This window comes from Anser cygnoides, chromosome 11, assembly GCF_040182565.1.
Source record: "Anser cygnoides isolate HZ-2024a breed goose chromosome 11, Taihu_goose_T2T_genome, whole genome shotgun sequence".
NCBI lineage: Eukaryota > Metazoa > Chordata > Aves > Anseriformes > Anatidae > Anser > Anser cygnoides.
The window spans coordinates 18012511-18028997 of NC_089883.1; the positions used below are offsets into that span (position 1 = coordinate 18012511).

At 34.9% G+C, this 16487-nt stretch overlaps 1 protein-coding gene across 2 annotated transcripts in view; it reads left to right on the plus strand.

The window, feature by feature from the left end:
• ADAM10 (ADAM metallopeptidase domain 10) overlaps positions 1-16487 on the plus strand; it is a 49739-nt gene that overhangs the window by 28869 nt on the left and 4383 nt on the right. For both annotated transcript variants that reach the window (XM_048060295.2, XM_067004146.1), the window contains exons 5-12: positions 4245-4348; positions 5753-5902; positions 7018-7110; positions 7735-7918; positions 10043-10206; positions 11783-11966; positions 12884-13034; positions 15312-15495. In XM_048060295.2, the coding sequence (XP_047916252.1) occupies positions 4245-4348; positions 5753-5902; positions 7018-7110; positions 7735-7918; positions 10043-10206; positions 11783-11966; positions 12884-13034; positions 15312-15495 (1214 nt within the window). The remainder of the gene's footprint in view (positions 1-4244; positions 4349-5752; positions 5903-7017; positions 7111-7734; positions 7919-10042; positions 10207-11782; positions 11967-12883; positions 13035-15311; positions 15496-16487) is intronic.

Consider the following 16487-nt stretch of genomic DNA (forward strand, 5'->3'; position numbering starts at 1 on the left):
GTCTAGTGTTTTTCAATTTAACATTGACTGTAAGCAGCCATTTTGATGGTAAAAGCACGTGTTCTTGTGATCGGTTCGTGGGGTTGTGGTAGGGATAAGCCAAGAAGCTCGTGATACCAAAGAGCCAGCAGAAGGTTGTACCTCTCAAAGCATTTAAAAGCATCACAGGAACGTTGATCAGACTGCTGTGATGGGGGGCAAAGTTGTCCAAGTCATCTGACACCATGTAACTCCTGTCTAGCTTCAGCAATGGAACTGCTGCAGGGGATGGTGGAAATAAATCTTGGAAGATGAACAGGGAACAGTGCCTTCACAGTTCAGGGGTAATTCATTATTTAACAAAAGAAAGCTTTGTGTGTAACCTTCTCTGTAAACAAGGCATGCTCCCAAGCCGTACTATCCACTATTACCTGCCTCCTGTTTTTAGTGGAGTGTATTCAAATCTGTCCTTGGGATTTGTTTTTCCCAGCATATGGTAAATGTTGGCAATTGTTGTTGCAGACTGTTTAATGTACAATTTTAATGGTCATACACTTAGAGTGTTTCTTACCAAATTACTACTTTTTGAGGTGATAAATATTTGCTTGAATTGCAGTTAGTCAATTTTAGAAATGTATTAAGGGATTTCCTAACCTCTTTGGGAAAAAAGATGCAGAGGGAAGACTGCTTATTTTGTGTAATACATTGACAGCATTTTTTTCTAGTACTGTACTGTCAATTGTCATCATGCCAGAGAATGAATAGAAGTGTAGTGATAACATAAAATGGCGTTTTGTGCTGGTGCAAAATATGCTGTGCAGTCATGTTTCCAGTTACTTTCTGCAGATTCCTGCAGTTGCCGCTTGCAATTGCTTTGAAGCTATGGTAGCTTTACACAGATGAAGTGTGCTGAAGGTGAGACAGTATTGTCCATTAGCTTCTAACTCCTGCCCTTGTATAACGTGCCTTTGTCACAGGGATAAATAGTGATGTGAAAGCAGGCAATGAGAATCACAGATTAAAAAAGTAGAATTGTTCTACAATGGAAATGGAGAAGGGAAGAGTTGCATCTATAATCCTTTGCACTTAATAATTCCAGTATAGTCATGGTAGCCAGGGTACCACGAAGTGCAGAAGGTAGTGACTGGGCAGTGCTGTTTGTTCAATCTTGGTTGTAGCAAAGCCAATATTACACCAGCTTGTTAATCAAATTGGTGAAGGGAGGAAGTGGCTTGTAATATGAGCATTTTTGTCTCTTCATTCCTCTGGCACTGTGCTGGGGCTAGCCATATTGGGAGGAATGTAATGAGACAACTGTTCAAAAATGGTATTTGTGTGTTAAAAATTGAAATATGGGAAACAAATATACAGAAAATCATTACATAAATTTACATGGTTTTAATAACTACAACTCATGAACACGTGCATGAAATAGTGAAAGGACAATACTAGTTCTTTCATAAGTCTAGGATTTTTTTCAAAATACTAATTAATGCACACTTACTAGAGTTACCTCTGAGGATTATTTTTTTTCTTTTAATTTAAACTAGAATCCTTAATAGAACCCAAACAAATTTATCTTCTGTGCAAAATCAAGATTTTGCTAATAATCTCATTGGCAAACACTAGTGAAAAAGAAAAAAAGAAAGTTGACTGAAGAAAGTGATTTTGTTTCATGTTAGAGTAGCTTCTATAAAGTTCAGACTTAAAATACACTTTGAAATACAATACTGTACTTGGATATTGTTATAATAGATAAAATTAATTTGCTAGTGAGATAATGAGTAACTGTTTGCATGCAACTGTAAGCTTTCAATTACTCTTTAAGCTGAGATTTTCTTTGCAGAGAAGCTTGATTATTAAGAGGTTCTTTCCTACTATGCAAAGTTTACAATCACAGTAAAATATTTTGTAGCTAGTAAAGGATCCAATTTGAAAAAATGATGTTAACTATGTTTAAATTGGCCTAATGTATCTTTAAATAAGCCATATGTTTTTTTATAACCAGTTAAACGTTTGTAAATATATATGGTTGGGAAGAAGGAAGGTTGGAATGCTACTTTAATTGTTGATTTATTTGTCCTTTTAAGCTTATCATTGTTTCAGTTGGATATTGTTGTACTGTTAGTTGGTATTTTGAACCATAAACTCGTATGGAATGCTTTTTTTCAGAGCTCCAAGGCTGCATGCCAAGGATACAATATTTTAATTCCTATTGCTATTTAATTTTCCCCAGCTTTTAATTATTGAAATTTGAAATTCAGAGCTTGATGATCTAGGGAGAACATCTGAAACAAGTTGGGCTTGTATATTGAAATAGTTTAGCAATATCATATAGTATGAATGCAGGAAACATATATTAGAATCAAAGATAATTAAAGGCAACTTTCAGATGAAGCTGAACCGGAATAGATAACACAACAGTGCGTGTACTGTGCTGTAATGGCTAGTGGGATTTGACTCCACAGAACCAGCCTAGATATACTTCCTAGGAAAATCCCCTGAAATACATATAATGTGGAGATCAGCTTTTCAAGATCTAGCTCTTAGGCTTTAGAGTTGTACTGCTACAAGCCTGTTCTATCTTCCTGAAAGGAGGTTGTGGTGAGCTGGTTGTCAGCCTCTTCTCACAGATGACTAGTGATAGGACTAGAGGGAATAGCCTCAAGTTGCACCAGGGGAGGTTCAGGTTGGAAATCAGGAGAAATTTCTTCTCAGAGTGTTTAGGCATTGGAATGGGTTGCCCAGGGAAGTGATGGAGTCACCGTCCCAGGAGGTGTTCAAGGAAAGGTTGGACCTGGTGCTTAGGGATGGTTTAGTGGGGGATATTGGTGGTAGGGGGACGGTTGGACCAGATGCTCTTGGAGGTCTTTTCCAACCTTAACGATTCTATGGTTCTATTTACTCTCTGATTTTGGATCTTTGCACGTACAACAACAGCAACAACAACAACAAAAAGGCATCTTGGTGAAGTTTATGCATTTTTGATAAAACCTGCACCCTGTTGTGCTGATGGTAAAAACAGTTTGTCCTACAGAAACTGGCTCTGTAAGTATTAGTATATGTGGATCACCATCCCATAATCTTTCCTCTATTATTTGTTACTGGGGCACCAATTTATGATGGGTTCCAGTCTGTAGAGAAACTGAAGGGGCAAGACCTCTTCCCTTCGGTAGTTCTCACCTCTGGAAGGAGTTTCTGCAAGTACAGTGTGCTTACAGATCTTCAGTAGGTACTGACATTCAAAGTTGATAAACCTGACTGTGTTTCTTAAGCACATTAACGTGTGCGATGAGGTCTGCATTGGCAAGTACTGAAAGAATTGCCCTGGGTAAGTAGCCAGTTGTTGTAAAATCTTCTCAGTGAGCTAGTTTAACTTTCCAGCTTATTTAACTTTGATGTGTACCCAGGTAATACTACTGTTTTGCTATTAAAATTTAAACAGCGAGCTATACTAAAGAGGTGATGAAAATGTTTCTTTTCAGCCTCATTTTAGTTTGCCTATGTTTTCAATTTTTGTAATCTCTAATTCTGTAATTTTTAACAACACACGTACATGCACACACCCTTCTCTATTACTATTGTTTACTTTCCAAAATGGAAACCTGTGCCATTTACTTTCCAGAATAGAAATCATGCATTCACCTTGTCAACAAAATTGTTAACAAACTGATAAGAGTTTGAGAGTAGTAGAGTTGAGTTTGAAACCAAGGATCATTTGAATTTCAGTTCTAATGCATTGGCAGTTAACATGCCATTAACAATACAAACAATTGTGAAAGGTGAATTAATTAAAGTAATAGAATCCTATAAGAATGTTAGCAAGATTTCATAGTTTTAGTTTAACAAATATCCAAGCTATCTCTTATCCAAGTTGTCTTTGATGTAGTTGATCTCAAATTGTCACTATGAGTTCAGTTTTTTTTAATGTTGCTATTAGTTCAAGATAATATGTAAAGATGCCTAGATAACAACTCTCCTCCTTACATTATATGTTGCTCGCTTCCTAATTTCTATTGCTAGTTGTAAGAAAACAACTTTAAAAAGCAGTCATCGCAATTTTGGCATGTTGAGCTAAGAATGTATCTTAGTAGAAATGGTGAGTGGAAAGACAGCTGCTTGAATCTAAGAATGCTTCCTTCAAAAACTACATGAGCAATATTGGACACAAACTGAGAAAGTTGCAGAGATAAAGCTATATTTAATATAGAATTAACGTTTACACATTTGAATTTAAAACCTCAGCGTGGCTTTCCTCTTTTTAGAATATCCTCATAAATATGGACCACAAGGAGGTTGTGCAGATCATTCGGTATTTGAAAGAATGCAGAAGTACCAGATGACTGGTATAGAAGAACCAACAACAGAGGTACAAAACCAAGCTATAATACATTACGTTGATTAGAAATTAGTGTAATATCTGCCTGTTTCTTGTATGTTTTCTTTTTCACTTTTGGTCAATCATCCCTCTATTTTGTGAGAGACAATAACCTAAATTATTTCTAGTTATTTCTTAAAATATATTTTCTATTTTTTTCCCTTTGCTTCTACAGCTTAGATACGCTAGCTCATAGTCTTGATGAATCCTACATGGTCTCAAATTTTTAGACAGAACTTCAGATGAATTTTTAAGTAAGCTTGAGATAAGGAATATACTTTATTGCAGTGGAGAAGGAAGAGTTTCAAGTTCCCTTGGTCTCTAAGTAGTATATTGGTCCTTGAAAAGCACTAACTGTCAGATTTTCAAGATCTGTTAGTGTGACACTCATGTAATATCTGAGTGCTTTCAGTGGTAAATGAAGCCAGTATGAGTGCGAGGGTCTTACTAGCAATGTTGAAAGATGGAAGGGCATACTACAAATTGCCTGTGAGAGGAGGTAAGTTGTCTATGGAAGGGACTTGCTTATCTGTTCAGATTCCTGCTTTTTTTTTTTTTTTGTCTTCAGAGTTGCACCACTTGTCATGACATTAGGTATTTTTCAGCACTTTCCAAATTGAGTTCATCTTAGTTTTAGGTCTGTTATGAACTATTTGAACTTTTGGCATCGTTTGGTAGTGTTAAGTATATGCCAACAAAAAGACACGCTACAGTTAATAAAATAGCATCAGTAGCTTACCATATTTATACTGTAACTTCAGAGATTATCCACAGTATTACTCAGTTCATTGTTGGTACTGATAACATACTTTCCCAAAAAATTTTATGAAGAGTGTGTGCGCTATCAACCAATGAATGTCATAATGCAAAACTATTAGAAGATACTGCTGTAAATAATGAGAATTATATTAACTTAATGTTTGGTGTACCTTTTGTTCTATGCTGAAGTGTTTAAGTATCCCTGTGTGCTGAGGTAGCTGACTAAGGTAATCACAGTATGAAGTAACCTGTGTTAGGGAGGATGCATTTAAATCCCACAGCACTGTTTTTTAACCTACAAACTGTTGATTTTTGAAAAGGATTATGAGGAAGAAAAATTCCAAAGATTGCATGGACGAAAAAATCTATTTCACATTGATTGCCTTTTGTAATAAAAAACATGAAATGCATGAAAGGTTTGGCTGAGGTATCATTAAAAATAGATGGCATACTTGAAGACTGGCTATAATAGACTTAGTTTAATTCAAGTTTCATGAAACTTTATATGTCTAAAAAAATAATGAAAATCTGTTTATATTATTTGAGTGTTTAGAAAAATCTATTGCTATTTTTAGATAATCTAGTTCAGTATGTAGACATGCAAAACTAATATATTTGTTTCTTGTGTATATGTAGAAGCCTTTTGAAGAACCTAACAGCAATGGTCCACAGCTTTTAAGAAAAAAGCGTGCCACTCAGGCTGAAAAAAATACTTGTCAGCTCTATATTCAGACTGATCATCTCTTCTATAAGCACTATGGAACAAGGGAAGCTGTAATTGCACAGGTATTTCCAAGCCCTCTGTTTAAATAATCTGCTTTTACTTTATTTCTGACAGATTTAATTAAATTGTGTATATTATTATTTATTTAGCTTAGAATGAGTTGCTTCATTTCTTACAGCGATCCTGGCATTATTGAAGCAGCTTTTCCTATTTCACTAAAAGGATGTGATATGCCGTTAAAAAGGTCCTGGGCATTTATGCTTCCTTTAGCTAATAATCACGGCTGTAGTTTGTTGAACACTTCTGAGTAAGACTTGTCTGATTTTTCTTCTCTCAGTTCTTACTCAGACACATGCTTCCTGAAGACTTTTGTTCTGTTTGACAACCTGCCCAGCCTTTCTGTTAACACTCCTGTAGTCTTTCATTTGAAATTTTAGCACAAAATACTATGAGTTCATAACACAGAATTTTCCATACGTCTAGAGTCTGCTATAGTGGAAGGTCAGAATAGCAGCAGTAACTTAAGATAGATGCTTTTCATTTGTCAGCATACCATTACCTGGAAAACATTTGCTGCTGACCATTTGTGACTGAAAATATACGTAGCACATTTAGCATGCTTGCAAATCTGACTTACAGTGTTTGTTCATTGCACTATACATACACAGTTCAGTTGAGAAATATTTTCCAAAGCTCTGAAGTCACCTTCTAAAGTCAGGAGTTCAGTGAGTTAGCATTTTTATGCTCTTGTAAAAGGTAAATGATTTTTTTCACACTTGTTTTCTAACAGAAATGAAATAATAAAGCTCTAAAAAGTATTTTTTTTAATACGAAGCTTTGAATTAAGTTTTAACTGCAGTACTATATTGTAGTAACAATAAATTGAATGAGTATCACAAATAAGTATCTGAATTTCTAGTTAATATAAATATGTAAAAGAAATTTAACTTGACTGCAAAAGATTCTGCTTTTACCTGGCATGTTAGCAATGTAAATACTAGGGTTATGAAGTGATTTATTTCCAGTACTTGCCATTATCATTTGCTTATGAAGGCCTGTTAGTTATACGGCACAATATCTTTTATGTAAAAGTATAGACTGTGCAGTTGTTATTTAAGATTAGTTGGGCATAGCGCATAGATCTTTGAACTGTGGGTACTTTTTTGGTTTTTGACAGATATCCAGCCATGTTAAAGCAATTGACACAATTTACCAGTCAACAGATTTCTCAGGAATCCGTAACATCAGCTTTATGGTGAAACGAATAAGAGTAAGTTGTGCTGGCGATGCTTGTAGCTTCACCTTTTTGCTTGGAAGTGCTATTTGTTCAAAAGACCTATTGCGTTTCCAGGGCTGTTTAGCTTTACTATTTACTGATAGTAAATATGTAACACGAGAGTCTCTTTTGCAAATGGTTCCCTACCCCCTTTATTTGATTTGGTTTTAGTCTGTATTGTCAAAGGCATGCTATGTTATTGTTAAGTTGTAGTCAACTCTTACAAGAATCAACTTAGGTTTTACTAGTATTGACTCCCAGCAAATACTGTATTGCTCTCCAAGGACTTTAATTCTAAAATAGGTAGCTGTTATTTAGGTAAAATTTCCTTCTAGAAGTGATGATTTAAGAGGATAAATATAAACCTATGCATGCTGATGATAAGGAAAAAGAAAGGAGTGATTAAAGGACTGAGGATATATTACACAAATGCAATTCTTTATTTTTAGAACGTTTTTTGAAATATTGGGGTTGTAATATGTCATGGCCTGTAAATCTTTAGCAGCATCTTTAACTATTAACATAATAAGGTATTGACAACAGTAAGCATCTTAGCTGGCATTTACAAGTCCATTGAAAACAAATCACTTGTAACAGTTTGTTTCGATTTACTTTTAGATTAACACAACTGTAGATGAGAAGGACTCTTCAAATCCCTTCCGATTTCCTAACATTGGTGTGGAAAAGTTTCTGGAACTGAACTCAGAACAGAACCATGATGATTATTGCTTGGCCTATGTGTTTACAGACCGTGATTTTGATGATGGAGTCCTTGGTCTGGCTTGGGTTGGAGCCCCTTCAGGTAACTGTATCCAAACCTTCAGCACTATGAGATTAAGAAAGTATTGTAGGTACATACAAAGAAGAAAAGTAGAAACTGTCCTTGAAGTTGACAGCAAGTAGACAAAGTCTCTTACAGCTGAAGCCAGTCTCTAGCTGACTTTTCACAATTTTGGCTGGATGTTCTTTGATTTTTGTTATAATAGGAACAGAATATCAAATCTCACTTCAATTAGTTGTGCTGTCTTTCTGATGAGCAGTATCTCAACAATAAGGAAAGGCATATTTCTTTTAGTATACAAAGGTGATATTGGATAGCTTTTTATTTATGACAGGTATGAGTAAATTGACAAAAGAGAAAGAAGTATTTCTGCTATATACAAACAGAGCTCAAAACTATGTAGCTTGCATTTTGTGGTAGAATAACACTGCAGAATCCTTAGTTTTTCTAGGTAGTGTTGGAAGCTATTTGCTTTATTTTTATCCAAAAGTAAAACCAGTGAGATGTTGTTCTGGGAGATACCAGATTCACTGTTCTTGAACTGCTTCTCGTTAGTTTCAATCTAGTTATGTATTTTGAGTTATGCTGAAGAAAAAAAAAATTAAAACCAAGTAATGGTTTATATGTGCGCAGGATCTTGAGATGTTTATCATGTATGTATTAGTTTTATAAAACGGTATATTTAAGAGTTGTTAACCTTTAAATTCAAGTAAATAATTATGATTCAGCACAAATTCAAAGTTGTGGAAACTTCACAGAAATCAAATTCAGAATGATCAGTGTACATTCGTTCTACAGCTTAATCCTTGATTACATGGCAGTCACTTGATGGAAGAAATAAGAGATCTCAGACTTTGCATGAGCCTAGATACTTCTGTGAGAACATAATGAAGAGCTTTAACAGAGTTAAAAGTTTAAACAGAGTTTGTGGGGAAAAAAAAAAGCAAACATTAAGCCCTTCAAGAGATGTAGATATAAATTATAACCTCCCTTTATCCACTGCTGTATTTTCCTCTGAAGCACATTAGCTAAAGAGCACTGGAGCTATGTGGAGAAATGTGGTATGACAGTCTGCCTTTCATTTTAGGAGAGTAAAATACTCAAATAAGTGTTAGTAGAATATTTGGAGTGGAGTAGGTATGTTAATTGTCACTAATTTTAGTGACTGTGGAAAAATCATAGGAAGCATAATACACAGGTGACCTACATAAATAAGAAACTGAGTCTGTGATGTCTAGCCTAGTACATAGAATGAGCAAACACAGAATGAATTGGAGTGTATATTCCATAAACCCTCTTTCCAAAAAAAGAATTTGACTGGCAAAAGTGAAGTTGCTTTGATATATTTTCATCCTTAATGCACATACTGACAAAGGTTAAATGGGATATTTCATTAAAATGAAATTTTACTCCAGAAAGTAAGGAAAGGCCTTTATAGAGTGGTGTTTTTTTGACACCACTTCTGGCAGTAGTAGAATAGCTGAATTTTAGAATGTTCTTAGTGGCTCAGTACAAACTTCAGTTACAGAAAATTTTGCTGAAATTAAAGTCATAATTTCACAACTATTTCAAACAGTAAGTGTGATGTACTTGATTATTGACCTTCTAAATAAGGATCTGGATAACCCACACATCAAAACCATTTTCAGCTTTAAATTGTATGGTGGAAAAATGAGTCACTTCTGCTGACAAGGCTAAATAGCTAATCTTAGGCATTTTTTATAACTGTTCTTGCTGTGATAGATGATTTTCTGTGATTGTACTGTTTGTGTTTGTTTTTTTTTAACTCAGTGAAATCCAATTGGGATGTAGATTGAGAACACCTGTATTGGATGTTGCACCCTGATAGTCCTGTACTGTGGGTATGATAAAATCAGGGCTTGTGCACGCAGTGAAAGCCCCAAATAAGTCTGTTCTAATAGCTATTCTGAAATACCTAATTTCTTGTGTGAATGTATTCATTCAGTGCTGAGAGCAATAGCGTGGATAAACTTAATCTACTTTCAAAGTTGGGTTATTATTAATTACACAAAAGAACTCCTGGTCTGTAAGGATCCAATGAGGCAGTGAGTAGTTTCTTGTTTTAACTGGCAGATGAAAAGTACACAGTGTTTAAGTGACTGTTATACTTTGGTCTAAATGCAGGGAGCTCTGGGGGAATATGTGAAAAGAGCAAACTGTATTCTGATGGTAAGAAGAAATCTTTGAACACTGGAATAATCACTGTTCAGAACTATGGCTCTCATGTTCCTCCCAAGGTTTCTCACATCACTTTTGCTCATGAGGTTGGACATAACTTTGGCTCACCTGTGAGTATTACTATTGATCTGTTATTTTCAATAATTTTGAAATGCATGGTTGGTATGATTTGTGAATGGAGTTTTTACTACTTATAAGTAAGGAAAATATGATCATTAAAAAAAAAAACAATAGGTTTCTGAAGTAAGACCTTCTGTGAGTATTTTACAACATTGTTGCACCAGTTGATTTTTGTGAATTGTTCATTTCTACTAGTTCAATGTCTTATAAATAAACTGTAATATTATTCCCTAAAACTTTCATGTTTTTTTTTATTGAAGACTAGGGTTGCACACATTTTTTAAATGTATTTTGGTTTATGCTAGAGTGGAGGAAGAATCAATGCAAAATTGATTAAGATGACACTTTATTCAACGAGGAAAAATGGAATGCCTTTTTTTGTTCAATTATTTTTACTTACAGGATTACAAAAAAATGAATGAAGGAGATTAAGATAACTAGAATGGCATTTTAGAGCAAAATTCTCCCCTCATTTAGGGATATGATTTGTTTGTGACAAACCAAAACCAAAAGGCTTTTGTGATTTTGCTGAACTTGAGAACAAAGTGGAGGGTTTTTTTGTTGGGGGTTGTGGGGCAGGGGCCTGTTTTTTTGTTTCTAACTTAAGTATATAGGCTTTCTACTTTTGGAAGTAATATGATATCAAGATACGACAGAAATAATGAGTTGTTTAGAAACTGGTGCTTGCATATGTATGCTTACTTCATGTACCTTGAGAACATCCATAATACAACCACTTTGAGTGGGAACAATAAGAACAAGTATTGCAAGTATAATTGAAAATATGAGCATGTGAAACTGAAAAAGTTAGTCCTACTGAGTGAAACATCTTTTGGATTAGTTTGTAAGATGCAATTTACAGTGAAATTAAAAAGAACAATTTCAGTCCAGGAAATATGTAAAAGTACACATTTGGTTCTACCAAACTGTAAGTTACACAGTTCTCACAAGTATCTTTAGTTTTAACATATACCTGCTACTTTTAGAGACATAGGTTACATTTCTGGAAAGTTAGATACATCAGAACTGCATTGGAGTTCCTCTTGATCTTTGCAATTTATTTTTCAGTCTCATGGCTAGTATGGTAGCTTTCAGTGTGTCATACTGAATATTAGGCTTGTCACTGGAGGACAGAAACCAATTTCTTCTCTATTCTAAAGTTCTCTTTACCCCTTCCTGAAAGCAAGCAAAAAGATGGACTGCTGTTTCAGTTTTTCTTCCACATAGTAGTTCACCCTTTTCCGACTATAAAGCCATTCTTATATCAAGTTTTTTTCAAGTCTGTTTTCCTTCTGGTACGTGCATATGGGGTGTATATTCCCAAGAATTTAAATAAGCTAAAACTTGAAAAAATAGTTGCTTGTTGCTATTGTCAGTAAAACCTGTTTCTGTTTCCTTTTTATGATCTGAAAAGACTTACGGTATAAGATGGCGTTTTATGATTAAGACAGTGAGAATTAAAGTTTTGTAAAGTTAGCAAATCAAGTACCTTGTTCACATGTAGAAAAAGCAAGAAATTAGAGAAGCTGTAGCAATATGATTTTTATTTTTTTTTTAATTTTGCAGCATGATTCTGGAATGGAGTGCACTCCAGGAGAATCCAAGAACTTGGGACAGAAAGAAAATGGCAATTTTATCATGTATGCAAGAGCTACATCTGGGGACAAACTTAACAACAACAAGTTCTCTATTTGTAGTATTCGAAATATCAGCCAAGTTCTTGAGAAAAAGAGAAATAATTGCTTTGTTGGTATGTATTTAGCCATCCTGAAAGCAGAACAGCAAAGTTGTTAATAATAAGCTTAATAAGAAATTTATTTTTTTTTAATTACTGAAGGATTCTGTAAATAAAGAATTGAGTTTGAGATCTGTAGTTTTGTGTCAAGTTCTGGGCTCCCCAGTACAGAAAACACATGGATGTACTGGAGCGAGTCCAGCAAAGGGCCACAAATATGATTAAGGGATTGCAGCGTATGATGTGAGGAGACACTGAGAGAGCTGAGACTTCAGGCTGGAGAAGAGAAGGCTGGGAACGGGGTGGCTTGTGTCTGTCTGTATAAATTTCTGGTGGGAGGGAGTAAAGAAAACCAATCCAGACTCTGCTCACTGGTGTCCAGTGAAAGGACAAGAGGAAAGAGGCACAAATTAAAATACAGGAAGTCCTATTTATATGTGATGGCTTGGGTTTTTACATATGTTTGTTTTCTTTTCTTTTTACTGTGAGGGTGGTTGAACACTGGAGCAGGTTGCTCAGAAGGTTGTGAAATCTTTTCATCTTTGGAGATGCTCAAAACCCATCTAGACAAAGCCCTGGGCAACCTGATGTAGTTGACCCTTCTCTGAGTGAAAGATTGGACTACACAACCTCCAGAAGTGCCTTTCAGCTTCATCCTATTATCACTCCTGGCTTCCTATCTGCACAAGAAACTCCCATTGTTATCAGCAGAATCCTTTTACTCAGAAGCTTAAATTGTATGAACTGTAGGAATGACTAAACTGGGTGGTGAACAAGTAGTGCAAGTTGACTTACTTGAGTCCTAGTCTGCACAAAGTTCGACTTGAGCAGATATTCTCAGTCTTGCCTAGTTGGATGCCGTTGCAAGTCAATATTTTTTTATTTTCATATTCTTTGTACTGCTTTATACAAAATGTACTGTCATTTTTCAGAGTCTGGTCAGCCAATCTGTGGTAATGGACTGGTGGAACAAGGAGAACAGTGTGATTGTGGATATAGCGACCAGTGTAAAGATGAGTGCTGTTATGATGCAAACCAATCGGAAGATAAAAAATGCAAGTTAAAACCAGGCAAATCCTGCAGGTATTGTACATTTCTATTGTAGTACTTTTATTTAAAATACCTCATACAGCGAGTGAGAAGTTGATCAGCACAAGTATGGTATACAATTCTTGGTGCTAATTGTAGCTTGCTTTCCCTTGGTAGTCAAATGACTGTTTTCTAGTGTTTTTATAAACTTACATGATGCTGAGTTGTATCTATGCTAATATATCCTAATACTCAGCACAGACAAGTGTGTTGAAACTTGGTCGTCTTTGTTTGAAATTTGTTGCACAAAAGTCTTTGCAAAAGCTGCATAGTTCAGAAAAACATGACCAGTGTGCTGTTTTTAAGACAGGTACAAGAAAGCATTAATTTCTCAAATAATAATGGAAGGATATTCTGAAGTTGGATCCTTCCTAGTACCATTTCTACAGTGTTGCCTAACTGGAAGATGATTTAAGGCTATACATGACCAAATGTTTTTCTCTTTTTATGCTTGTTCTATAGATGAAATTATGTTTTTAAGTCACCCATATCTTTGCAATGTTCTACACACAGTGATTTATAAGAGCAGCTTTTAAAGATTATAAGACTTTGATGCTATGGTGAAGGTGAAGTACAAGTCAACTACTATCTTTTGGTTACATAACTTAACACAGAGGTTAAATTTTGACCTCATCTAAAAACTTAGATTTTTTTCACCCATGAGCTTTTGTTCCTCTCCAGAGACAGACATAAAATATAACATCTGGTTAGCCAAAGATGAAGAGAAAGTTACTGTTGAAGTCTAAAACAGCTCAAGTTTATCATACAACATGCAGAGTTGTGTTCTAATTAATCTTTCCTGCCTTAAAATATTACCTTTGTCGTCCTGTGAGTGGAAGTAGAAATAACATCTGCTATGAAAATGTATTTGATTCTGTAGACGTGGTAGAAGGACAATTTGTGGTCACAATAATTTTGTATGCCTTTTTTTCCACCTTGCAAATTCTTGTAATTTCTTCTGGGGAAGGAGGAAAGCCTTACATTGCTTTATCATTGGTTTGTAAGATTTTCTTTTATATCGTGCATCTGGTGAGTGAGGAGCTGACTGCTTCTGAGTACACCAGGTGCTGCTGCCACCTTTTCTTTTCTGTCTTCTAAAAATCTTATGTTCAGCTGACTATAGTCTAGCTTTAAGCCCTGCTGAAACAGTCTTAAATATTAGTTTGCATCCTTTTTCTTTTAGAATTTCCTTTTCCCAGTTTTATTTGAGATAGAAAACTTTGTGGTTCAAAGATGTTTCCAAAGACTTGTAAAACAAAATCCAAATGTAAGAATGGGTCACATAAATTGCATGTCAAAGTACTAAATACTTTAGGAAAATGTTGGTAGCTATCCAATAGTGTTGTGTATCTTTAAGTCTTTTCTGTGTGACATGAGTGATTTTTATGGCATACCATAGTTTTAAAATAGAGATAATGACCTCCAGAAGGTCTGCACGATCTTCCAATGTCCACTGAATGCCATTAAGTGCATTGTGAGTGGTGAGTTATAGAATACTATGAAATGAGAACCCAGGAGGCTGTGCTTTAGTCAAGTAGTTATATACATGTTATAACCCTCACTCTTCTGCTACTTGTAATGATGTGTACTTGAATATAGCTTCAGGAAGAAATGGTTTTCCTGTGGTTGCATCAGGTAGAGTAGGATGATATGCTGGTAGGCCTTGCTATAAGACCCTCAGATACCTTCATGTTGGTGCCAAAAAGTTTTGGGGAAACCTAAGCTGTATGGCTTCTTCAAAAAGTCTTTCCTTCACAAAAACTTTGTAAGCTGCCTGTGATTTCTGATATAAGCTCTTCTGACCTGTCTCCTTCCCTCTTCTCATTTATTTAAACAGTGTAAGTGGTATTTCTGCAGAAAGTAGAAAAAAAATACTTGTGGATGTTACATCAGTGACAGATAAATCTTGACTTATTGATTGTAATGAAACTGATACTGTCAAATTCATCAGTTATTCCTGAACTAATTTCATTAACTTTTTAATTTAACATTTTGTATATACAAGATTTGAGATGCTGTTATTTTCTGTATATCTTAAATTAAGATGCATTTGTACTATTTTTCTTATACATTGCAAATGGTTTGATTACTGCCATGAACGGAGAAGTTGGTATTCTGTGCAGAAACCTTGTTACCTCAAGGGAGGAAAAATATTTTTCAATTTACCTTTTACTTGGCACAAATCATAAATTACTCTGAGAAGGTCTCAAGATGAATATTTCTTCATAAAAGTTCACTTTTTCTTTATATTCATATTTTGTTTATTTCTAGCCCTAGTCAAGGTCCCTGCTGTACTGCACACTGTATTTTCAAACTAAAGACTGATAAGTGTCGAAATGATTCTGACTGTGCGAGAGAAGGAATGTGTAATGGTTTCAGTGCTCTATGTCCAGCCTCTGAGCCCAAACCAAATTTCACAGATTGCAACAGACGTACACAAGTTTGCCTAAATGGGGTATGTTTTTTTGTTCGCTTGTTAGGTTTTTTTACAATTATATGTAACTCTGCAGTTGTTTATTGCAAGGCACTACATTGTGAAGTTATATGGTTTCAATATTTAATGGAGAACAATGTAAGAATAATCTTCTTTCAATAGGAATGTTTTATTTATAGATTTCTGTCAAGGTAACTGTGAAGGTACGACAAATATTAAGCAACAGCTAACAAGTGTCAAGCTAGCTTTACTATTTGAGAAGGTTCCATTTAAAGTTTTTGTGAAAATGAAGCATACGAAAGTATGTTTTGCCTCCTAGTGATATTTTCTCGTTTTTCCTGAGTCTTGATCAAGGAATTTCTTGCCTTAGAAAATTAGTTATATTACTGGGACATGCTGAATTTGGCCTAATGAAAATATACAGTTCTTCCCTCCCTGCCACGTGCACGTAACACATGTGCATGGACATGGAATTACTCTGAACTGCCATTAGTTTCCTGGGTTATACAGTCCATGGCAGTTATTATTAAAAATGGATGGGAAATATTTTATAAGTTGATCTGTGTTTACTTGAAAGGGGAAAAAAGCAAAAGTCATCCTTTTAAAGAGCTGTAAATCCTGTTGTTCTAACTCTTCATTTTTCACAGTTCACTTTTTAATGAAATAATTAGCTAAAAATCTATTATAAACTTAAGAGTCACTGTGAAGATAGAGGGATTGGCTGTATAGAATTACTTGATTTAGAAACAAGTTTGTAAATAAACTGATTTTTTAATTTAAGTTTATTTGAAGAGTCATCCCACAGTAATTGAATACACAATATTTCCCGCCCTAAAATTTTTATTCTTATTTTCTGAGGGAAAATATTTTTGAAGACATGCTCTTGATTTGTTTTATGAATCACGGTTTTGAGTAATCATGTTTGAATGTGAATTACGGTGCATTCCAGTGCTATGAAGCTTTTACAGAGTACCCTAAAAGAAGATAGCGTTAAAAAAAAAATTAAATCACCT